The 24,967-nt window shown below is 34.0% G+C and overlaps 1 protein-coding gene across 1 annotated transcript; it reads right to left on the bottom strand.

Annotated features, from left to right (window-relative positions):
* Positions 1 to 16,457: 16,457 nt before the first annotated feature.
* LOC114179704 (probable carboxylesterase 12) lies at positions 16,458 to 17,702 on the bottom strand. The gene has a single exon (XM_028066121.1). The coding sequence runs from the start codon at positions 17,700 to 17,702 to the stop codon at positions 16,560 to 16,562; it is 1,143 nt and encodes a 380-aa protein (XP_027921922.1). The 3' UTR covers positions 16,458 to 16,559.
* Between the last annotated feature and the right edge of the window lie 7,265 nt (positions 17,703 to 24,967).

Raw genomic sequence — 24,967 nt, 5'->3', positions numbered from 1 at the left:
AGTTGTATATCGGTGAGATCGTGATGTTACATGGTGTGCCATCGAGTATAGTCTCTGATAGAGACCCACGATTCACCTCCTGCTTCTGGTAGACGCTGCAGGATGCTATAGGTAGCAGGTTGGCTATGAGCTCCGCTTATCATCCTCAGACCGATGGGCAGTCTGAGAGAACAATCCAGTCTCTTAAGGATCTCTTGCGGACGTGCGTGCTAGACCATCTGGGTGCGTGGGATGAGGTCCTGCCTTTGGTGGAGTTTACATATAATAATAGCTTTCACACCAGTATTGGCATGGCACCTTATGAGGCCCTCTATGGCAGGAGATGTAGAACGCCTTTATGCTAGTATCAGGACGGGGAATCAGTGGTGGTGGGACCAGAGCTTCTGAGGTAGACTATTGAGAAGGTCAAGCTCATACAAGAAAGAATGAGAGCATCTCAAAGTAGACAGAAATCTTATGCTGATCAAAGGAGAAGACCTTTAGAGTTTGAACCAGGGGACCATGTCTTCTTGAGAATTACCCCGACTACTGGTGTGGGGAGAGCAATCCGCCAGAAGAAGTTGTCTCCTAGGTTCGTCGGTCCATATCAGATTCTGAGAAGAGTTGGACCAGTGGCATATGAGATCGCCCTACCTCCTTCTTTGGCCAACCTCCACTCAGTATTTCATGTTTCACAGCTCAGAAAGTATGTGCCCGACCCTTCCCACATGCTTGAGATGGAAGATCTGCAGATTAGAGGAGATCTTACGGTAGAGGTTCAGCCCGTTGGTTTAGGAGATGTCCAGATGAGGCAGCTCAGAGGGAAGTCCATCAGACTAGTCTAGGTCATTTGGGAAAGGAGGACAGGTGATTCCACTTGGGAATTAGAAGAAGACGTGAGAAAGTCATATCCACACTTGTTCTCTGGTGAGTCTCAATTTTCGGGTCGAAAATTTTTGTTGTTGGGGAGAATGTGATACCCCTTTCTCTTTTTCTTCTCTTTTCTAAAAACAGAAACACTCTCTCTTCCTTCTCAATCTCTCAATTTTCTCTGCAACCCAACCTTCTTCCAATCTCTCATCTCTGTGCTGCCATCTCACTGTTTCAACCTTTTCATACTCAGACTCTAGAGGGACCAGCCAACAGGACCCTCAGGAGTTCCTCCCTCAGCTTCCATTCTCCTAGGTAGGTTTTATCTCTAAATTGAGTTCAATTCCAGTTAGAATTCCCTAGTCACTCTCTGAATTATGGACCTGATCATGTTATTCTTCATCTCCCCTGTCTTGATGATGGATCCTCTTAGGTTAAATTGAAGAATTATGCTCTCTTGCTATTCATTGACTCCACCAATCTAATTCTTGGCAAAAAGGTAAGGGAAGCTAACTCTTAGCTCAATTTTCGTAGGAGATTTGTTCTTGGGTGGTAGAATTGTCTGATTTTGCGTTTAATTGGTGTTTGAAATTGCTTGTGTGTGATTTTGAGTGTGGGGTGATTATGGGCGAGAATGCATGCGTAGAACCGATGAGTAATCCTGGTATTTTCGCCTAGGCGAGCAGCTCTCGCCTGAGCGAGAATACCAAAAGATCACCTCTGTCACTGCGCGAAATCTCGCCTGAGCGAGATGACTTCTCGTCTAGGCGAGCCAGTTTAGCCTGAGCGAGAGTTCGCCCAGGATTTTTAATTTTCCACTGTATGAGGTCTCGCCTAGGCGAGAGCAACTCGCCTAAGCGAGATAAACTCTCTAGCTTAGGCGAGACCCTCTAGCCTAAGCGAGATTCCCTCTAGCCTAAGCGAGATTCCCTTCAGAAGTTAGTTTTCTCACTGTTTTGATTACATGATGCTATATTGATTGCCTTAAGATGATAATGATTGATATTGCATGTGATCTTTATGCATGTTAGACAGTGTGATGGAATTGAGTGTGAATTTGATATGAATGAGAATATGTTGGAGTTAGGATTTCAAGGGAAATTCTAAGGAAATGGTTTTAGTAAATGTAAGGGCATGAGGACTCATATTGGTGGCATCCTGACGCTCCTAGTAACCATTAAGACTCAAGTAGAGTATGATGGATTACGTCGGGGGGAGTAGCAGGAGGTCCTGGACTATGAATCCGATCTGTCATAGAGGTGATGAGATTTACCTTGAGAGTGGTTGGGTAATACCCCTTGTGCCTAAAACTCTGCAGAGTTTGGGAACCGTCTCAAGTGCAAGTCATCGAGAGTTCCAATGCCACTTACATAATCCAGATATCGAGTCTAGAATGGTGTGTGGTGTTATAGTTGGAATTAATTGGATGATTCTGATTCTTTGTGTGATAAATTCTGTTTTCTACATAAGTGTAACAATTGCATGATTTGCTATTAGTTCAAGTTAGCTTACCCTTCTTGTATGTTGTGTGTTCCTTGTGTCTTCTATTTATGCAATGATCGTCCTTTTTGAATGGCGTAAGCAGATATAGGTGCAGGTGAGGATACACCCCTCCGGGACAGGAGATGAGTATGTTAGACGTTTCGGTAGTAGTTTTAGCCTTTTATTTTTGCTTAGCTAACTGAGTCTTTTGTAACCCTTTAGTACTGTATGGGCTGTATGTATTGATCAGTGTATGTATGGTTATTTTGAGGATGACTGTATTGTATATATACTGGCCTACGTCATCATCTGCTTCTGAATCATTGAAATTTAAATGTTTTGTTTAATAATACAAAAATTATGAAAACTGGATGTTACACAATAATTATTTAAAAACATAATAAATATAAAATTATTATTGTATAAATCTAAATTAAAATCGCATGTGTTAAAATTATCAAACATAAATAATTATAAAGTATTATCTGCAAGTATTACTACTTAATAATTAGATATTTTATGGACAAATATTCGATATATGTGAAGTATTAATCGTTTTGAAATCTGTCTATTATATTTTTGTCTTTAAAAATAATTCAGGAGATAAAGAAGTATTTAAACCAACTTGAGTGTGATAGGAACAACTACAAAACCTAAATTATTACACATCATACTATGAAAGAATAAGATAGATTTGTACATAACTTTATGTTAAGCAATTAATTTAGAGATTTAATTAAAGAAAAATATCCAAACCGTGTTTTCTTATTCGATTGCCTATTAATATGGTCTACATGTCAGTTGTTGCATTAATGTCAGGTAGGATGATGAGCAATTATCAAGGAGTACTTAAATATCTTATCTCTTTTGCAGTCACCTCCAACAAATTCATTTTAGGGATGTACAATGCATACGAAGGATAATTGCCAAAAACAATTGAAATTCAGAAACTTCTTCGATTCTTTGTTAATTTATTTGTCAATAGGGAAATTTAGTACAAGGAATAAAGAAAGATAACGTCACTCACCCTTTTAAAATATGAATGAAAGAGTCTCTTAGAAGAAAACCCTTCTAATTAGCATGAGGCACATGAAACAAACACAACGTGTGCCGCATTTTCTTTTTTCTTTTTCAAATAAATATAAAAAAAAATAGTCATCTGGAAAACTTTATACAATTTTATAATCTTCTAAAATTAGTCTCATACACGCACATACACACAAATAAATTTTATATATATATATATATTTTGGACTAATAATAATAGTAATTCAATAATGAATGACATGAAAAATCTAATAAATTATAAAATTTATTAGAATTGACTATAACTCTTATATCATTTTAAGACATATCTAATCATCAACGATCCTCTTTTAAGACCGAAGGATGTATCGTCCAAAACTTTTGAATTTTATTTTTTATATATTTTAAAATTATATTTATATATTATTATACTATTTTATTTATATTAAATTTAGGAAAAAAATTTACAACTTTATTTATATATATTATTTATTTATGTATTTTTATTGTTTAAAAACTAAAATAAAAATTAATTTGATAAATGTTGGTTAACAAAAAGGATTAGAGTTTTGTCTTAGATCATAATAAAGTTATTTCTTGATTTCTTAGAAAGACATTAAGAAAGTATGAGAGTAGAAATAAAAAATAAAAAGATAGATCGAGAATGTATATTAGAATACATAGAGATTGAAGAACGAATTGTTACAATATCTCTCATGAATAAAAATTAGTATTTTATTATGATTTATGTATCTTAAATTTATGATTCTCCTAGTAAGATATTTCTCTCAGATTAGCATAAACTTTAATTAAGAATTTAAGGACTCTTTTATAAAATTGGCATGAACCCTAATTATATTTTTACCCAAATTAATAATAAACCTAATTATGAAATTTAAGAATTTTGTGTTTTCTGTTGCATATGGTAAAATTTTGTAAAATTTAAAGATGTATCTTATGGTGTGTTTGGTTTAACGACGGAGAATTGATTCCAGCTGAATCAATTCTCCAAGGCAGAAGCAAAAATTTGTTACTTCTCATTGTGAATTTTTTACTCTTTAATTGATTTTGAAAATCAAATGAGTATCGATTTTGCGTTAGAAAATCAATTCTAATCAATTCTATTCTACATCAATTTAACGCAGAACCAAACACCCACTTAGGCTGTATTACGAATTTGATGATTGTAGATAATGAATGAGTTGGATAACAAATTAGAATACCTATGTTGCATGAATTTAATGGATTAGAAAGATTAAAAATTGATGAGTGTATACGTCAATCCTTATGTGAAATTGGGTTAAAGAGAGGAAATGAAAAGTTTTTTTTATTTAATTACAAAAACTAATTTATATAAAAAAATTTAATTTGGCTAAAAAAATTTAATTAAATACCTTTAAATTTTTTGTCAAAGTTTCGTTATATCTAAATTAACTTTATAAAATCTACACTCATCTATATAATATAAATTCATCTTATGTATAGTCAACCGTGTGATCTTGATCATAAACTACTATTTTTGTCTTATATCTTGAATACATGAACCAGCCACATGTGAGTATTAGTTGAATTTATTTTGAGCGTGTATTTTTGTTGCTAAGTCGAGCAGAGGGGCATGCCACTTTCTACCTTTCTTATTACTTTCTTCCATTCTCTTCCCCCACTCCCATTTAGAACTGCCATATTTGCACACACTGAGAAGTTATAGGACCATGCATGGCTTCGACTATTAGCTTTTATCCCAATATTAAACTTTAAGTGGGGACTGCGCAACACTTGGGATTCTAGGTTCAAATTCAAAATCGTGCATATTCATTTCAGCACTATTATGTACGAAACATGGAATGGACCACTTGCTGTGACTCTACTATTAGAAATTGGAAAAGACCGTTACTGAGTACTGATTGAATCACGATCACTCACCCAAACTTCTGCAGTAAACTTCCTCACGCCTCCTTATTAATTGCATGCAGGTTAAAGTGGATGAAAATTTTGATAAGTTTTAGGTTTCCTCACAATGCTTTCAAAAAAGCTTTAGTCTCAAGAATTGGCATAATCTCATATTTCGTAATAGCATTATTAATACCAGAAAGTAGATACACGATCAAACCAAAAAATTCATTCATGGTGGTAAATAAGGGTAGGTCGCGTAACTTTGCTTCCGCTACTTTTTGCTGTGCATGCAATAAAGTTCATAAATTAGTGAGGTAACGTTCATCAAGACATACTATACTCTTTTCCTCACAGAATACTATTTTCGTTTTTCCCCATATTATCCTTTATTTTTTGTTTTTTTACCCATAAGATTATAAAACTTTGCTAAAAAATCGTTTATATATTGTGTGTTTATGGTTATAGAATATTAATGTGTATATTAATTAGGCGTCAATGTCTGGACACTCGTATTTTGATATCAAACTTTTTTACACTAACTTTAGTTACCGTTCACTTTTTCTTTTTTTTTTTAAAAATATAAAAATTAACTTTTGTTAAAACTATTTTATCTTTATAGTACGAAAGAACCTTTTACCATATTTCTTTGTTCTTTTAGTATTTGAATTATTTACACCGTTTGACATATTTTTATTTCAATGTTAACTTAAATATTATTATAAAATGCGTTTAAAATGTCAAATAACTTCATAAAATTTAGTAAGGACTAAATCCACGCATTTCTAAAGATGAAGGACTAAATTGATATAATATTTCAAAGAGGGACTAATTCCAAAATTCACTAAAATTTGAGGGACGAAAAACATATTTAACCCTGGAAAAAAAGGGGTTTGGAACTATGTAGCTCCATTTAAAGTGTGCCATTTAGAATTATTTTACACCTCATTTTATTTCTTTATTTATTTTTAATTAGGATAAAATAATTTTAGTTTAAGATAATATTTCTTCTTCGTAAGAGTATTATTCATCTTTTCTTCACAAAAACAACCATCTTTGTTGTGTCGTCCCTCTTCGTCAAAAAGCTCCATTAGCACTACATTAAAATAGCAAAATCCGCAATTCTCGAAGGCATCAAAGTCACAACCATATCCATTTCATACTTAATAAATTTTTCATACATATTTATGTATTATTTTTTGTGCTATTTTGTTTAAATTTAATACATGATTTAAAATGAAACAAATTTGAAGTCATCCCTCATAATAAATTTTAAAAAATTAAATATTGTTTTAAAAAGTGAGATGTGTACGCTAAACAAATAAATCCATTTTATATAGAAAATCATATAGAAAATAATTTTCCTTTTATATATAGTTATTTATATTATGTAGAAAAGTTGATAGCGTTGATTAAATGACGTTGGAAGATTAGGTTTACTATTTGGGGGCAAAGTGTTCCCCAAGTATATTAGTGATTCCTTGACGATGATATTAGAGAAAAAACGAAAAGAAAACAATTGAGGAAATGACTAAATATGCAAACTCTAGTTGTGAAAGCAACAGTGAAGTGATGAAAAGCTAAAAGGGAGGGTGGAGCATTATTGGTGAAAAGAAAAGTAAGTGTGGTTTTATATCGAAAGAACAGAGACAGATGGGAAAAAGAAAAGAAAGGAAAAAGTACTCTGCTAATGATTAAATCGAAAGCTCATTGTTTAGAGAGAGTAGATGCAGTATGTTGGATATAGTGGGAACACCAGTGAAAGGGAATTAAGATGGGTGGATGGCGTGAATGATGTAAATAGGTAACCCATTACTGTGGCTTATATGTTCTAGTGTCTAATGAAATCAAGAACTTGAATCTAACACCATCATAAACGTTAACTGCTATTTATTACAACCGTACAAACCAGACTTGGATTCAATCTGTGTAGTTATCAATCATTATTTCCATGAAACAGTGGAAGTGCAATGATGTTCCAAAACTAAGGTGGTGGTGTGGTATTATAGAGGATTTGAAGAGTGATGAGGAGAGTTGGGACTTTGTGCTTTTTGTACTTGCATTGCATGAATGAGTCCATTCTAAAGTAGTTGAAGCTGTGTAAAAGGGCCAACGACAAAAAATGGGCAAACCCGCAAACCACGCTGGTGGCTGCCTGTGACAACACACTTCTAATGTTTAGGAAAAGGGCAAAAAAAAGTGTCAAAACAAAGACAAACCATGATTCCATAATGCACACATCTATTCTCACAGCAACAACCTCTATACTACAGGTTCCCATGTATCAAAAACATTCTAAAGGAAGACACCACAGCAAACCAAACCAAACCAAGTTTTTTATTCGCTTACATTATTAACCCTTTTCTATTGTCTTATATTATTTAAAAATAAAAATAATTTAAATATATTTTTGGCGAAGTTACCCAAAAGATGGAGTGAGAAAGAAAATAAATAACAGTGAGTGAATGGGTATTGAAGTTATTTAAATCTGATCCACCCATATGTATTTGAATGTTCTGTGGGGAATATTTATGGCATTACCCGATTCATATAAATAGTATACATGTCACTAAAAGGTATTTCGTACACGTATACGATGACTCTGTCTGAAGGATCTGCGGAACAGTTACTGAAGATGGTGATGCAGCATTTGTTCACTGGTGAGTTACTGATGCTCAACTACTCTCTGCTGTTAAATTTTCTCCTTTTTCAGTGTAACTTGTAGCAGTACGATGACTCACTTCACCCGTGGTAACAACTTATTCTTAAATTTCAATCTGCCCTATTTAATTTAAATTGCCTTCTGCACCCTTTCGGTTTTAACACTCCAAAACAAAAAACATTGGGATGGTCAGAAATCCCCCAACCTTGTTGGAACAGCATTGCACAATCCTTTGGGACACCAAAATCTAGCACGCGTTGTGATTGGGCTGGAGTGGCACTGGTCACATTTATTTGTAGTGAAAATTAATCCGGCGCTATCCAAGATGTGAAAAAGGATAATGAAATTTAGTGGAATTTTTTTTTCCTCTTCATAAATTATTATTTGTTGACGATTTCACCTCAATCATTTAAAAAACTTACTTTATAATGATTTAAATTTATTATGTATAATTGACTATATCTGAACTTTTTTTTACCTAAATTTATTATGTATAATTGATACTGAGTCCTTAAAAATAAAAAGAACTTATAATATATAAATACAAAATAAATATAAATTTCATTTTATAAAGTAATTTTATAAATTGAGTCAGACTTAAAATTAAACTTTTTAATTTTATTAAAATTTTAAAAAATGTAATGTTATTTATAAACATTTTACTAGAGTTACATATCAATTATTTTAATAAAAATAAATTCTTAGCCGAAAGCAACACATGGCAACTCATACTAGCCAAATATATACGGCGAATTAAGGTTTATTAGTGTTTCTAGTTGGACCTATGTGATTCGTGCACAATGGGTAGTACTCCACTCTGTCATCGGTTTTGATTTAAAGGTTATGTGTTAATCACTACAAAATATAAAAATTAGTATTTAGGAATGAAACATTTCAGACTGTGAGAAATAAAATTTTTAACATAAAATTTTAACAAATAAATAATGGTGATGATTCCTCCTTATGCTAGAGAAAATCTTTCTAATAGAACCACCAGGCGTATGACTATAATGAAGACCTTTTCCTCACTTTCTTTCAATGTATTTACCACTTTCTAGTGGCACCTCCTCTTTTAGAGGTTACCACTTTCTAGAAGAATGAAGGCCTAATCCAAAAGAGTGTATTCACCATACTCCTACTTTGTCTAAAAAGACATTTATGAATTGAAAAAAAGAGCATCTTGAAGAATATATGACAAACTACATTTTCATGAAAAGAGACAAAAGTGCATTTTTAAAGATTTGTTGAGACCCCTAGTAGATTTGGGGTTGCAGATGCATAAGAAGAGATAACAACACCTTTTGAAAAACATCTTTTGAAGATTAGATGAACCCCACAAAAATTTGAAGAGTGTCTCATTCTTTGTTGTCTTAGTTTCTAGAATGTTATTTTTTTATAATTACTATAAGACTCCTCTCTATACCTATTTAAGAAAGTCTCTCATACTGAATATTTATTTTTAGAGTAAAGTTATTATGTTCTACCGTTTCTAGAGGGAGTTGAGAGAGTCTATTCTTGAGTGTTTTTGAGCTCCTAAGTCTTATCATGAACCAAGTTTAAATGGCGCCACCACTACTTATCTTGGGTGGCTTAGTATCCCCAAGTGGCTTGACCACCTTTCTTGTCCTTCCCCTTGTCTTTTCATCTTTTATTCCATTTACCTTTATGTTCTTTTGTCCATTTATGCTTCCACAATTTATGTTTTCTTTGTTATCTTGTTTTTTTTTCTTTTGGTTATATTGAATCCATATTCTCCTCTTTCTCTTTGAGTGTTTTGAGTGAACCTTTACATTTGGATAACTTCATTATCTTAATGTGCAGTGAGACTTCATTAGACTTTCTTAATCCACCTAAACACAAATGTATTGTCCTTAAAATTTGTTAAATGAACCCTTATCAAACGGTGAGGAAGAAAGTGTACCTACCAGACCCATTATTATAATATAATGATGTATATTAGCAGGTCTAACACAGCCTAATGGTTAAGAATTCAAGAATGAGATCCATGTAATATTTTAACCACCCTGAAATAAGGGAATATAATATAAAATATATGATAAAAATAAAATATATTGAATATAAAAAATATCCATTGATGATATTTATGTGTTAATATACATCAGATATCCATAAGCCTAAAAAGGCTATAGCAACTTATCTCATAATTGCTTTTACTCAGAAATATTCACCAAAAATCTCTTACTGACTTAAACATAAGAGAGTCTTTGCAGGTGGATTTTTCCCCCTTTGTGGCCTAGAGCTCGATCACACGTTAACAACTTAATCAGCTCACCTTGGAGACTTCTTGATCGTACCCAATAAAAATATTTGACACCCATCGATGAATCCATGGAAGAAGTGAGAAATGTACTTTTGGATTAAGTTTTTGGTGTAAGGGGAGCAATTTTTGTTTATGTATGTGGTGTGGAGAAAAGTTGCGTTTCTTTTCTTTTTGGGAATGGTAAAACTTGATGGATTGATGATATTTTAAGAAGATATTTTTTTTCTTCTGTTTTATGGATAAATTCATGGTGGAATGAGGATAATTATCTTTCGTCTTGTAATCTTGTGATATTATGGTTGAGACAATGGTTCATAAAATTTGGAGCTTAGTTGTTGTGATGTGTTAATTTTATGGTATAAATAAAAACCTTTTCATTGTTTTATTTATTTTTTTGTATGCTTGATTTAAGATGATATCTTGAGAATATTCATTATGTTTTTGGAGAGAATAAAATTAGTTTGTTGTTATAGGAGGATTTGGACATTCTAGACTTGTGGGCTTGCACTTGATGGGTTCTTTCCTAATATGCCTCTTCATGTATTTTTCTCTACATCTCCATAGGCTAGGTGAAAAGACAATTTTGTCTTTTCCTTTATCTTCTTCATGCATATTTTTCCTCCTCCACCGACACACCTTTATCCCCTTTCTCCTCCCTCCGCCACCATTAGCGCCTTATCTTCTTCCTCCATCTCTACTGGTGCCCCTTCCTCCATCTCCATTGACATGCCTTTTTCCACTATATAAAAAAAAGGATTTACTAACGGCCAAACTCTATTACTCGTTAGTAAATCAAAACTCGTTAGTAAATTGTTTCTCTATCTATAAACATCATGATTTGGTCATCTTCTTATTCTTCCTCTTTCTTCTTTTCATTTTTTTTCTTCTTATTCCACTTCTCATTCTTCTTCTTCTTCCTCCTCCTTCTCCTCCAAGAAAGATTTTTTTTATTTCAATTATATTTGGAAAAGTTTTAATTACTGAATATTGTTATATATTTTTTAATAAATTTTAAAGTGTGGAACTTTTATTTGATATAATAAATGAAAGTTTTATCTTCCATATATTTTTAATAGTGTGAAATAAATATGTTTAGAAAACATGCAACAGTAAGACAACTACCGAAGATCCCACCACTAACGAACATCCCATTCCTTCATTCTTTCCTCATCCAGAGCACTACCGAACATCCCATTCCTCTGTCTTCTTCCCATAAGACAACAAAGATTGCATCTTTAAGCAAAGCACAAGCTAGGTCTATGCTGAAATCGTAAATTGTTGTCAATTTGGTGGTCAAAGATTCTGGTTAGGCTGAAACATTTCTAAGGGGGGCTGATGGAGACAATGTTGGTATTTCAAAAAGTTCATTTCAGGGACATATTCCGGATACCATTTCCGCTACGCGCATTCCGGCATGCACCTCCTCATTTTAGATTTCCCTTTCGGTGGCTTTCCTGCACGACCACAAGTCTTCTCCAATGCTGTAAGTAGGGGTGGTAGTGTGGACTTGGCTCGGTGCGCTGGCCCACAGGTCCCCAAAAAAATGCAAGGCAAGTTGAGATATTAAGCCCGCTAGCCTACAAAAGCCAAACCTGCATAATCGGTGCGGACTGGCCTACGACTTGCATAAAAAAAAGAAAAAAAGTGTACTTTTGTGTATTGGTTACTTTCCTTCTGAACTTCTGGATGAATGTTCCAAATTCTTGTATGAGTGGAAAAAACAAGTTTTACATATTTTTGAATGTACTACAATTTGAAGAATTCATCGTGCATGTCAAAGTACGAATATAAATATGATGAAAATGTTGAATTATCAATTTATATTCAACTCCCTAAAGTATTTGCTTAAATTTGTGAACTTGTTAAAAATGGCCTAACCCGCAGGCCAGAACTTATGTGGGGCGGGCCACACTTTTTAGCCCGCATTTTCAACGTGGAGCGGGTCAATCTAGCCGTCATTTTGTGGGCCTAAATAGGCCGGTCCAACCCCTATTGCCACCCCTAGCTCCAAGTGTGTGCCCAAAATCTCAACGAAAACCAATTTACTCATAGGGAAAGAAAAAACACAATTGTGCACATAGTGGGTAGAAGGGAAACACACAATTACCCAAGGAAGAAGAAGAGGTGAAAAAAATAGGATTTAATTAAATATGCCATAAGGTTAGTTTTGGTATTTTACATATTTGATTGGGTGTAGGAAAACTTTGAGGGGTGCAAGAAGCAATTGCCTATGTAACACAAGGCCTTTATTTCTTTTATCCATTTAGGTTGTTATTCTTTCAAAATGAGGTCAAGCTTATGTTACTTATTACATTACTAAATAAACTAGACTCGAATCACTTAAACCACCAACAACAATCTTTTATTAGTTTGATTATTTTTCATAAGTTTTTTAATTATAATTATTTACTACTTCTGACTATTTTGTCTTTTTAAGTGTTGATTTAAGACAAAAATGGGTATCCAACATTAAATCACACAAAGAAGTTTTGATGATAATGAATTATGAAGAAAGAGATTAAGTTCTGAAGAATACTTGGAATGCTAAGAGCATCTTGAAGTCTTTAGAAAATTGTGTTAAAGTGTCTTGCATGACAAAAACAATCATAAATATGTGGAAAATTGTTTTGAAGTCTTGAAAATATGTTTTTTGTATTATATAAGTGCAATAGAGAGTTTAAATTATGTGTGGAACATAACTACAATGCACCTACCTCATTAAAATTTTGATGACTTTTGAAATTCTTGTAAATAATGTTTTCACAATGGAATAATCTATTATCCTTGTCAATAAGCGATCTCTATTACAACAACTTGATTTAAACTTAAGATTTATTAAAAACAAGTTTTGAATAGTTGAAAACATTTAAAAGTTTAAATTTTAACTTTAAACCAATTCAACCTCTCTTGGTTTTTTTCAATCTCCTATTGAGAGACTAAAAACATATTTAACCTAATATTCTAATTGTAGTGCTATAAAGAAATGAATCGAATCGATCAACATTGATTGTATTGTAATAAATATATAAAATAAACAAAAAGAATGAAACATCATTAAATGAATCAATTCACTAATCCACCAACTCATGGTAAATCAAGTCGGATTATAAAACTTTTTAGTTACCAAAAAGTGAGTCAAATTAAATTGATTTATTTTTAGCTCGATCTGTAGTGAACTAACATAGATAATTCATGTTTATTCACTTTCACAACCCTGAAACAAAATATCAAAGTATGACATATTCACACCTAAAAAAAAGAAAACTTATAGAATTTGTAAATAAATTAATTAAGAAAATCTCATGTATACTTTTAAAGTATGTTTAACATTTTAAGGATTAAAATAAATGTTTGGATAAAATTAACATTAAGATTTTAGTGCGTGTATTTTAAATACAATAAATTTATAAATTTAATTAGTAATAAAAATTTAAAAATTGATTTTAATTAATGGTTTCATTGAATTTATAATTAGACGAACTAATAAACTTAATCATATAAAATCTAGAATAATATATACATATTTAAGCAATTAAATTTATTGTCCTATTTAGTTTACAATAGTTAATTGCTGTAAGATATATTACCCTAAAGTTTAATTTAAAATTTACATTAATGAGATAGGAGTCAAGATATATTGATGACAAATGGAAGATATATATAATTTTAAACAATATTTTTTATTATGTATAAATAATTTATTAATTTATTTAACTATGATGAATTATATTGATGATAAAAATTGAAAATGAGTTTTAATACTTTTAAGATTTGGTCTAATGACACTTGTAAAATCTATTTTATTATTATTAAAATAATAAACTAATAAATTAAGTTAAAAAATAACATAATAAATTATACCAGTGCAGAAAGGGCTTTTGGCCCCGATTGTTTTTGATATTCTGCTCTGTTTCTAGTACCGAGACATATTGGGATGAGGCCAAAAGAGGATGGCTTTTGACCTTAGGTCTCTAGAACTAAGCCATAGAGCACTTTTATGGTAGACTACCAGTAGCCTCGCCTGTTCCATCACTATGACACCACCGTCGACATTAGCGGCGACCACCGTAAACACACATCCAAAACTGCCAGGAACAGTGTGCACCACCTGCAAAAAACCAAAACCAGCGAAAGGTAGGTGTGAAACCCTCGTGTGAAGAACACTACACGTCGCGCCTGAGCCACTATCACCTCCACCATCACGAGAAGACACAGCCACCGCGACGAAACCTTTACCTGCAGATGAAACCAGAACCAGAAGCTCTTACATGAAGCAAGACCTGAAAAACCCAAACCAGAGGTTGTTTGCATTCCAAAACCAGGCCGCCCTGACGAACCACCATGTTGCAAAGCAGACGTCGCAAGTCACTACCCTCGCTGAAGTCGTTGCCATGAACGAAGAAAAGGGAGGTCGCGAACACTGTTACGCGAAATGTAGCCACCTACAGATGCGGACCATGACAAGGAAGAAGAAGTCGCACCTCTTAAACCCACTACGACAAAGAAGTGTGATCCACCACCGCAGAGTAGTGGTCATAGAGGAGTTCGCTGGAGCAGTGGTCGTCGTTCCCGAGAGAGAGAGAGAGAGAGGAGAGAGAGAATAGAGAACGAAGTGCAGGCACGTGGGGAAGAAGAAGAACAGTGAAATGGTTTGTGATTTTATGCCATAAGTAAATGATATGGCCTCGGTTCTATTTTAACCGAGGCATACAACTCTTTTGGCACCAGTTTCCCTGACACACGAGGCCAAGCATCAAACAACCAGTGACATTTTTGAAAATTTAGACAAGTTTTTGGCTTCGGGTCTCTAGAATCGAAGCATATTATGTTTTTTGGCACCGGTTTTTACGAACCAAAGCATAAAACTATTTTTGTAAAAGTGTCACCGCGTCATTATATACTTCGGTTCCTAGACAACCGAGACACATAAGGCGAGTTAAAAACAAGATTTTGCACTATTGTCAGTACTAGAGCTGTCAAAACGGGTAACTCGGTCCGATCCGGCTCGATCCACCACGGGTTGAGCACTTAGTGAGCCAATCCAACCCGATTCATTTATTAGCAAGCCAAAAAAATTCCAACCTGACTCGGCCCACCATGGGTTGGTGGGTTAAACGGGTTGGCTCATGGATTCACTTAATTAAAAAAATATAATTTATTTATTTATTTATTTATTTTTTGAGTCAAAACTAAATTATAATTCTAATTAAAATATTAAATAAACTTTAATACAATTCAAATACAAACCAAAATCACAAAAATACAAATTATCTATGTGTTGGCTAAAAAAACAACCTAATATGACCCAAATACAAAGCCTAATTTAGCAAGAAATACTTGTGTGACTCTTTATTTGCGGGTTGATGAGCCAATCCAGCTCATCACGAGTTTAATCCGGATGAGCCGGGTTCTAAGTGAGCCGGGTCAAAAATTAACCCGTATTAAAATTTGTAAAAAAATTTCAACCCAACCCGGGCCGAATCCGTGGTAAGGCGGGTTGCTCGCGGGTGGGTTGACAGCTCTACTTAGTACGTTCAGTTTGAATTTTTCATTCTTCTTATGTACGTTTTTAATATATTTTAACAAAATTATTTAGTTATTTTAATGCTGGATTTAAGTATAAATGCATATCTACACTATTAACTTGAATTTTTGAATTTCAATTATAAGGTAAATTTGTCAGCTTTCTTCCTCAAATACTTTTCTTGCAACGGAATAACTTACAAATATCATATAAACTAATTAAAAGAAGGCATCTTATAAGCAATCACATTAAACAATTTTGATAAAATTTTATATTAATTCCGTATATCATTGAACATGCCGAGTAAAAACTATTTATATATTTTATAGTTAACTTAAGTATATAAATTTAATTATATTATTTAAATCCTAAAAATATTTTAAAAGGCTGTAAAATACTATAAATTTTACTTAATATATTTGATATTTTTAATTTTAATTAAAATAATTTCAAGAAAATTATTAAGTTAATTTAATATATTGTTAGCTTTTCTATGTGTATATTATTCCTTATATTATATAATTGACTAATTAAATTATTTTATTATAAATTTATATAAATCTTCGGCCTGCCAGCTGGAGAAAAATTCGAATCTTTCTTATTGCAGCTAAAGGCCAACAAGTTCTGACTTAGCCCATCCCCAAAAGCTTTTAACTTTTTCCCATCTTCATTTCAACCTCTTGTTATTATTATCTTCTATGGCTTAATTAATCTATCTCATTGCCTCATCGTAGCAACCCAAATGGATCAAATATCAAACAGGGAATTAGAAATCAGGCTTCAGTGGAAGACATACACTGTTACAGTGAGAACTAAAAAACATAACTTAAACACACATAACATGTTCAATTCTGTTTAATAAAGGAAATAATTCGGTTAAGGAGAACCTTAGCATTCTCGCAGCTTGGATCCAACAGATGAAAAACATGGTTCTCGTCCTTTGTCTCCACCACCTCCACAACTCCAGACCACGCGCTCTTATCGAGCGTTTCTTTGTAGTACCAACCCCTGTCCTTCAGCAAATCCTTCTCAGCCACACAAACAAGCACCCTCTCACAACCAAGCTTTCCCAGATTCGGATCCTTGCTCGGGTTGATAATCGGGTCATCCGATCCACTCGTAGTTGGGCATGAAAAACGCCACAACTGTGGCACCTTCGCAGCGTCTTCAGGCCGCTTCGCCTCACACTCAAGCGGTTCAACTCCCCAGAAATAAGGATGCACCAAAGCAATCCCTACAACCTTCACCCCAGGTAACCCTTCCGTCCCAACCCGAATGCCCAAATAGCTTGCGATGTTGGCTCCGGCACTGTCACCGGCGAAGAACACTTTCCCAAAATCTGCGTGCTCCTTCAGCCACTCCTCAGGGCCGTCCCCACCAGCATGGGAAGCGACCCATTTGAGAGCAGCCCACGAATCTTCGTGGGCAACGGGAACCGGATGCTCCGGTGCTCTCCTGTAGTGGACAGAGACGCCTATGACATTAGCCTCTGAAACAACTTTGTTTAGGAGGTTATGGTAGTTGGGAGAAAACGGTGTTTCGATTATGAAGGCGCCGCCGTGGAAGTAAACAAGGAGAGGGAGCTTTTGGGGCGGAGGGTAAGTGGTTTTGGGAATGTAAAACCTCGCGGATATACCATGTTGTTCGGAGATTATGACATCTTTGGATTCTACGTTGGTTTCAGGATGAAGCCCCGGGGGAAGAACCTGGACACCCTCTAGCCTCTCTACACGACCGTTTTTGTAGACTTTGAGGATTGGAGGGATATCATAGGCTACTTCACTGTCTGTAGAGGCTGAATTATCCATGGTGGTAGAAGAGTGTAAAGGTTTTAGTTTGTGAGAAGAAAAGGGAAGAGGGTTACATGGTTTAGAAGGAAGTGATGGAAGGTAGGAGTAGGTAATAAATTTCTTCACTGATGGGAAGTTTGGTTTTGTTGGGACGTGAAGATATTTCAGCAGCAGTTCTTGGTGTCCACTCACCACCATATCATATCCTCCTAATACTCACAAATCAACTCTTTCTCACCTATCAATAAAAAGGTAAAGAAAAATAATTGGCAAAAAGAGAAAAAGAGAAAAAACATGTATATAAAAAGGACAATGACACGTTCTAAATCAAATTTTGACAATTTTTTGATATTTTCTAATTAATTTATAAATATAGAAAAATGAAAAAAATGGAAGATAAAAAATTACTTAAAAAATATACATCAAGTTGTAAAAAAAGTTGTTAAAATTTAATCATTAAAAAATTATTTTCCATATAAAAATTGAATGAAAATAATAATATGAAAACTTTAAGTGAATAGTATAATTTAAAGAGATCACTAAACCAAGCTATTACGTACCTGAGGTAATTGTTATTTATAATAGTTTTTAACTCTTATTTATATACTTTAAGAATTTAATTTATCAAAACTAGTGTTATATCCGTGCAACACGGCTGCTTTGTTTTTTTTTTCTTTTAATTTTGTATTTATAAAATAAATAAATATTAGTTATATTTGGAGTTAAGGATTAATTTATATAATATCATAATGTTATATTTTTGTTTATACGAATAATAGTAATAAATATTAGAGTTAAATATTATTAGAATTAGGATGGATACTGTTACTTTAATATTAATATAATAATTTTTTATGCATATAACTATATTATTTATTAATGAATTGAAATTGAAATGGTTTTTTATTATTTTGACAAAATTAATTATTGTTTTGTCAAAAACATTTAATAGAAATATGAGTTGGTAGGGTAATATATCCTTTTAGTAATTTCAAGTTAGATTTTTTTAGGTGGACAATGTTATATTCTTTTCGTCATCTGTATTTGTAATAAATCTTTTGTTTTCAGTCTACAGTTCAAAATCATTGTGTTTGTATTCTTGGTTTATCGCTGCTGTGTTTGTGGACGAAGATGTCATCTTCCTGTAGATCTAGCTTCAAGAACTTGTTCCAGAATTCTATTTCATTAGCTGGGTTTGGTATCATGGGTACTTGGGTTGTCATTCCATCAGTTGTTATAATGCATTTGATGCATTGGTTGGGGAATTTTTCGGACACGCATAACTTATATCTGTGTCTTTTTGTATGTATGTGTGTTGTAGAGGTTTGTGGATTTTGAATATGGTTTTATGGTTGACTGAGGAAACAAACTGGCTATTGGGACAAACTATTTCACATACCTAATGGGAAATGTTTTGAATTTTGAGTTTCAGGAGGGCTTGATTAAAAAAGGAATTTTTCGCATACCATCCGATTTTGAGGAATTTTATGAACTGGATGATTTGCATTATATCTGTACTTTGTTCTATGGTGACAAATATTTTCGATTAAGAATTTTTACCACAAAGTGGGCTGAGATTGAATACCCAAGGTTAGGAAATAGTGTCATTGCAGAGGAAGATTTAGTTTGGTCTAGATTTTTGTCATCTTTTTGGGTGAATTTATGTCCCTCAAAGGTGAACTTCCAAACACTTATTAATTATTGTTTTTTTAGTAATATTTTTGTAATTTATTGTTTTTTTTAGTAATATTTTTGTAATTTCAATCTAATGTTGTGTGCTATTGTGAATACAATCTACCATTTGTTTGGATGCATATTTTCACCTATTCTGGGACAAGAAAGTTGTTTATGGTCAAGAGATGGAATTTATAGATCCTTCTTTTAAAAGTTTTAAGTTTAACTTTGATGTCAAATTGAGTGGTACAACTATTTTGAGTGTTACTGTTGGAAAAATGTTTAAGTACTGTAATATGAAGGATGAAGTTTACTTGCATCTGAACTATGTCTCCAAGAATGTTTTCTTATATAGGTTTTTTTCATTAGAAAGGATTAAGATCAATTATACTGCAAATGTTGGTTCTTCTTCTGGTATTGCTAATATACCTAACAACTGTGTTGACCAAGAGGGTATCTTTCCTTAGTTAAATGTTTGAGTAATTATGATGTTGTTGGATCTCCCTGGTATTTGTCTATGTTTTTTTTGTAATAACAACATTCATATTTTTGTATGTCTTCTATTATGTAGTTCTTTAATAACATTTTTAATGTTAATTTCAGTACCTTAATGCTTTATTCGTTGCCACTACATTGTCGAGATCAATGAAGGAGTATATTCTGTCTAATGAAAATGGAATGTACTAGTCATGCTCAATTATATGGGCTGCAAGAGCTCCAATTGAATGTTATCTGGGTTGCAGATGGAAAATATTTGTCAATGAGAATAACTTACCTATTGGTGATTCTATAAAGTTGGAAGTTTAAAAATATGAAGACAATTTAATCATTGTTAAGAGAAAATGTTTTTATTTTGTAGTTACTGTGAACAATGCTTCATTATTTTGTTGGGATGTATTAATGTAATGTTTCTACATAGTACCCTTAGACATAATTATGGTAATATTTTGGTGCACGTCAATGCACACAGACAATTTATTTTGTTTGTAGTTGTAGTTTGGTACGTATAGAAGCGCTTCTTTAAATCAATGAAGATATCCATCTTTAAACTTAAATTTTGTTTAATGCAAATAATGAATGATAAAATGAGTTTATTTTTTTTTTGTTTAATGAAATTTTACCAATAGTTGATAATCATTGGGCAAGACCCTTTAATTTGAAAGAAGTAAAGCTTAATTGATCTATTATAATAATAAAGGAATTAGTAGCACTCTGTTCAATTTTTTCAAACGTAATAAGTACGTTTATTATTAGCATATATTAATATTTAAAATCATATATTTGAATATAAATACGTCGTTATTGTATTAATATAACCTTACAATGTGGCTTATGGTTGTGTGGAACCAAGCCCTTTATTCGAATAAACTTTATAGTGGAAAAAGTGTATTTGTATTTGTAAACGTAATTATGATTGTGTAAATGAAAAGAATTTATGAATTAGGTTTGTGGTGGTGTAAAAAGAAAAATAGTAGTACATAGTTGAGTCCATAAATGCATTCTTTATTATTATTGTGTTGGTTGGCACAATGGTTGGTCTTGTTTTAAATGATATGGAAGTTTTTTGTTCGAAAGACTATATTACAAATGTCTGAGATAATGAAGTCATACAATAAAATCAGAGAAATCAATATTTACGATATTTCATTGGTAAGAATTTTCTTTTCTGCACTTTCTATGTCGATTTCTAATACATTGAAACTAATTGTAATTAGGATTTCTAAACATAGTAGGACTTTAATTTGTAAGATTATCAATGTAGATCCCTATATCATGGTCAAAGTAGAAAGACTATATAATCAAGACATTTGACAATATCTAAGTTAATAGAGTTCATATCTATTATACATTTTAGAAGACTTCTTTAAATACAACATTTGTTGTAGAAGATAGTGATTTGTTGTCATTATCATGGATTAAGATCTTTAATCCTAATATGCTTTGAACCCTAGAAACGACAACATACAATTGACTATAACATTGGTTTTGGTAAGTATAATCCAACTGAACACACAATTGTCCCTGAGATTTGTTTATAGTAATGACATAAGAGACATAATTAAGATGGAGAGATAGACATACATGGAATATAAACTTCATTTCACTTTTTGTTTCCAGTTATAATCCTTGCTGTAAGACCCGTAGAATTTAATTAATTAATTAAATAATTAATTAATAAATACGGGAGGGGAAATAATTATGACATTAAATTATGGTTGGTATGATGTGGAAAAGTACTAGCTCAAGTGGTTGAAAGTACTTAAATTGTGTGAGAGGACTTGGGTTCAAGTCCTATGTATGCTAACTTTTGTGTTATTATTTTATTATTTAAATCTATGTAATTATGTTCTGGTATGATATGATGTCTGAATTGGATTTGTTAAGCATGAAACATGACTTGGTTGAATTGGTGGTGTAATTACTTTGTGATTGAATGGTTATGGGTTCAAACCTTGGAGAACCAAATTAAAAACATTATTTTTGGCATTTTGGCTTTGAATTGAATATGAAAGGTTGGGGAAAAACCCTAGATAGTTGAGAGGCAGCCTTGAGTAGCTGAAAAAACAGATCATAAAGGTCAATTAAATGGTAGTTAACAGTACCATTAGGTAAATTTCGTTTTGGGTAATTAAACTTTACTAAAAGCCAAGTTTAAAAGGGTAAAAAGTGGCCATAGGGAAGGTTTTGGCAAACTGAAATAGCAACCTGAATTAGAGCACGAAAACCAGAGAGATTGGTGAGGTTTGAGTAAGGTTCTGGTGAGGTTTGAGTGACCACATCAAAAAGGGGGAGACGTAGTGATCATTGGAGTATCTCAAACAATTCAATTTAAGCGAAGGAATTCCAGGTTAGGGGAGCTGGAATTGTACCTTTAATTGCGTACTGTTTAATTTCATGAACTGTATGATTAAATTGATGCATGTACAATGCCCTGTTGTGTATAATTTGTGTTTCTGGAATTTTCCAGAAACCGCCTGGCGGACGATGAATTGCCGCCAGGCGACTCATCCAATTTTTACTTATTTCTTGGGTTCCAGAGAGGAACCGCCTGGCGGTGAGCGTTGTGCCGCCAGGCGACGCGTGACGACCAACCCAGATTCTGGGTTTTTGCTTGAACTGCCTGGCGGTGACGAACACCCGCCAAGCGACGCGGACCAATTTTTGGTTCGGTTTTGGTGTTTTGAGTGTTCTGATTGGATTCTAAATGGAAGGAAAGGGATCATTAACTTTTAATTGAATACTTGACTAAAGAAATTGGGGAATTTCACTATCAATTAGAGTTAATTTGAGAGAACCGTTAAGAACACCCTTTTTAGGTTGATGAATTGGGATTTCGAAAACGACACACATCTAAATGGAAAAATGCGAATGAATTCGGGTATGGAAAGTGTTAGAGATGAATTGTAATCCTAAGAGATAGAATCGGATCTTATAGAGTCAGAAATTGATGGAAATTAGAGTTGTTGTGAAGGGGGTAAGGTTCGCAGGTGCAGGAACCGCCTGGCGGCACCCATTTGGCCGCCAAGCGCCATACCAGTGAGACATGGTGTCCGATTCACGAAAAACGCATTTTTTCATACTTTTCGTGGAACAGGAACCGCCCGACGGTAGTTTCATGCCGCCAGGCGCCACCGATTTTTCTGGTCTGCGCAGTTTTCGTGAAACTGCATTTTCCGCTTCGTTAACCGTCCGATTTAGGTGAAATTTTGTAAGGTGTTTCACAACATGTTGTTCTTCACTTTGAACGGTGGAGATTCATTTTGGATGCTTGAAGAGGGAGATATACATCACTCATGATTGGTTGTTGAATTCCCTAATAGTATGATTACTAATGGATGATTAAGTGTGATCAAGTGCTGGTATGGCCTTGATTGGTGAATGTATATATATAAATATATTGATGCATGATTGATGACTATGTTTTTGGTAGTGCTTGCTGAGACATGTTGAATATATGAACCTATATATGTTAGCTCGAAGGTAAGATGTTATAAGTGTGGGCATAAGGCCACTATCGATGGTATCACTATGACCGAGTGTTGCATGATCATGATGGGTTTTTGGAAAAGTATGGGAACATGATAATCATACTTTAAATGTAATGGAATTGTAAGCATGCAAAGGGTTGGAAAATGAGAAGGGGAAAATAAAGTGTGTTGGAATTGATTTAAGAGGTAAGTATATATGAATTATAAAAGAGAGGAATGTGTGCTTATACTTGAAAGATGCATATGTGTTGTGATGTTGTAATTTGGAATATATGAATGTGTATGTTGATTTCTGGATGTTTGAGAATTAAATGGTTGAATTCTAGGAAATGAATTAGAGTACCTAAAACTAGTAGTGTCACATTACTAGTGTAGCGCCTAGCAGTGTAGACTGAATCGCCAGGCGATAGTATGAAACAGGAATGTCTTATAAGTGTTGGCGCCCAACGGTGATGTGGAACCGCCAGGCGGTAGCGGGATCACAAAGGAGTCTTAGGGCTTGGTGCGCCTGGCGGCAGAGACAGTTCCGCCAGGCGGTCGCTGTTGCGTGAACAATTTAAAAGGCGTTGTGCGCCTGGCGGTACGCGACACCCGCCAGGCGGTCTGGAAGCTGTGGCGCCTAGCGGTACGTGTCCCCCGCTAGGCGATTTAGCTGTTGTAAGTCCTAGTTGTTGGACTTCGTAGGGTGTTCTACAAGGCTTCTGGTATTGCTTTAGAGGTGAGGTTGCTGGAGTTCCTTGAGTTGTGGCTCGGAACGTATCCCTTGAGTTGTGGCTCGGGATAGGGGTTAAGCACGTGGTATTCCTTGAGTTGTGGCTCGGAATAGCATCTCTTGAGTTGTGGCTCGGGATGGCGGATGAACACGAGAAACCTTTGAGTTGTGGCTCGGGTTGGCGAGTGTGGCCGGTATGAGTGTGCTGGTTGTGGCCAGTACGGATGGGTCCAGATAGATTGCCCTCCTCAGTTGTTGACTGACGAGTTTGGTAGTCTTGGGACGATACGGGCTTTGTTCGTATGTGGGAACTCTACCTGGCGTTGCGGTGTATGATCCGTAGCATGTATTCCCGCACGTGCTCTATCGGTTGTGGCCGATAGGTATGGCAGCAAGTCACCTTGAAGTAATTAGCAGACGAAGTAGAACACGAATAAACGTATTGGAGATTGAATTGAGGGAATAAAAATATAGGACAATGTGGAAGGTTAATTTAAGTGATGTGATGGGTATGAATACTGATTTATATATATATATGTTTATAGCTTTGTCTATATAATGTGTTTTATCTGCTAAGCTCACCCTATCTGTGTGTGTGTGGCGATGATCGTGTACGCGGTACACAGGAGCAGATGCTGGTGATGCAGGTGGCTCAGGTGCAGCTTAGGCGCGGAGAGGGGATTGTTTTGGGGAAACTTTTACTTGTATTACTCTGTTTTGGAAATATTTGTAAACCCGGATGGGTGACTTAATAATATTGGATTTTAATTATGTAATGGACGTTCTAAGTTTTTATCAGCTCAATTAATAAAGCTTTAAATTTTCCCGCGTTTTGGGAAAATGAGGTATTATTAAACATGTGGTTTTATTTATTCCATTTATTTATTTATAAATTAGTAATATCCTGACGGGATGTTACACTTGCTGTTATTACATGTTTTTCCAATCTTGTGATAATTAATCTGCTTCTGTTGCATAGTCCCTCAACTTGATCCAAATTTCTTAGAAGCATTATAGGTGCTCCGATTTTGAGTGTTATTTTATGACTTGGTAATCTTGACGTAGTCAATGAATTTAGGAATTCTGGA

This window comes from Vigna unguiculata, chromosome 3, assembly GCF_004118075.2.
Source record: "Vigna unguiculata cultivar IT97K-499-35 chromosome 3, ASM411807v1, whole genome shotgun sequence".
In the NCBI taxonomy this organism is placed as follows: Eukaryota; Viridiplantae; Streptophyta; class Magnoliopsida; order Fabales; family Fabaceae; genus Vigna; species Vigna unguiculata.
The sequence above is the reverse complement of the archived record's forward strand: the minus strand, read 5'-3'. Positions and strand labels throughout refer to the sequence as shown.

What these genes read in the sequence shown, in the direction of transcription:
- LOC114179704 (XM_028066121.1), bottom strand. Translation starts at nt 17,702, where the DNA reads ATGGTGGTGAGTGGACACCAAGAACTGCTGCTGAAATATCTTCACGTC.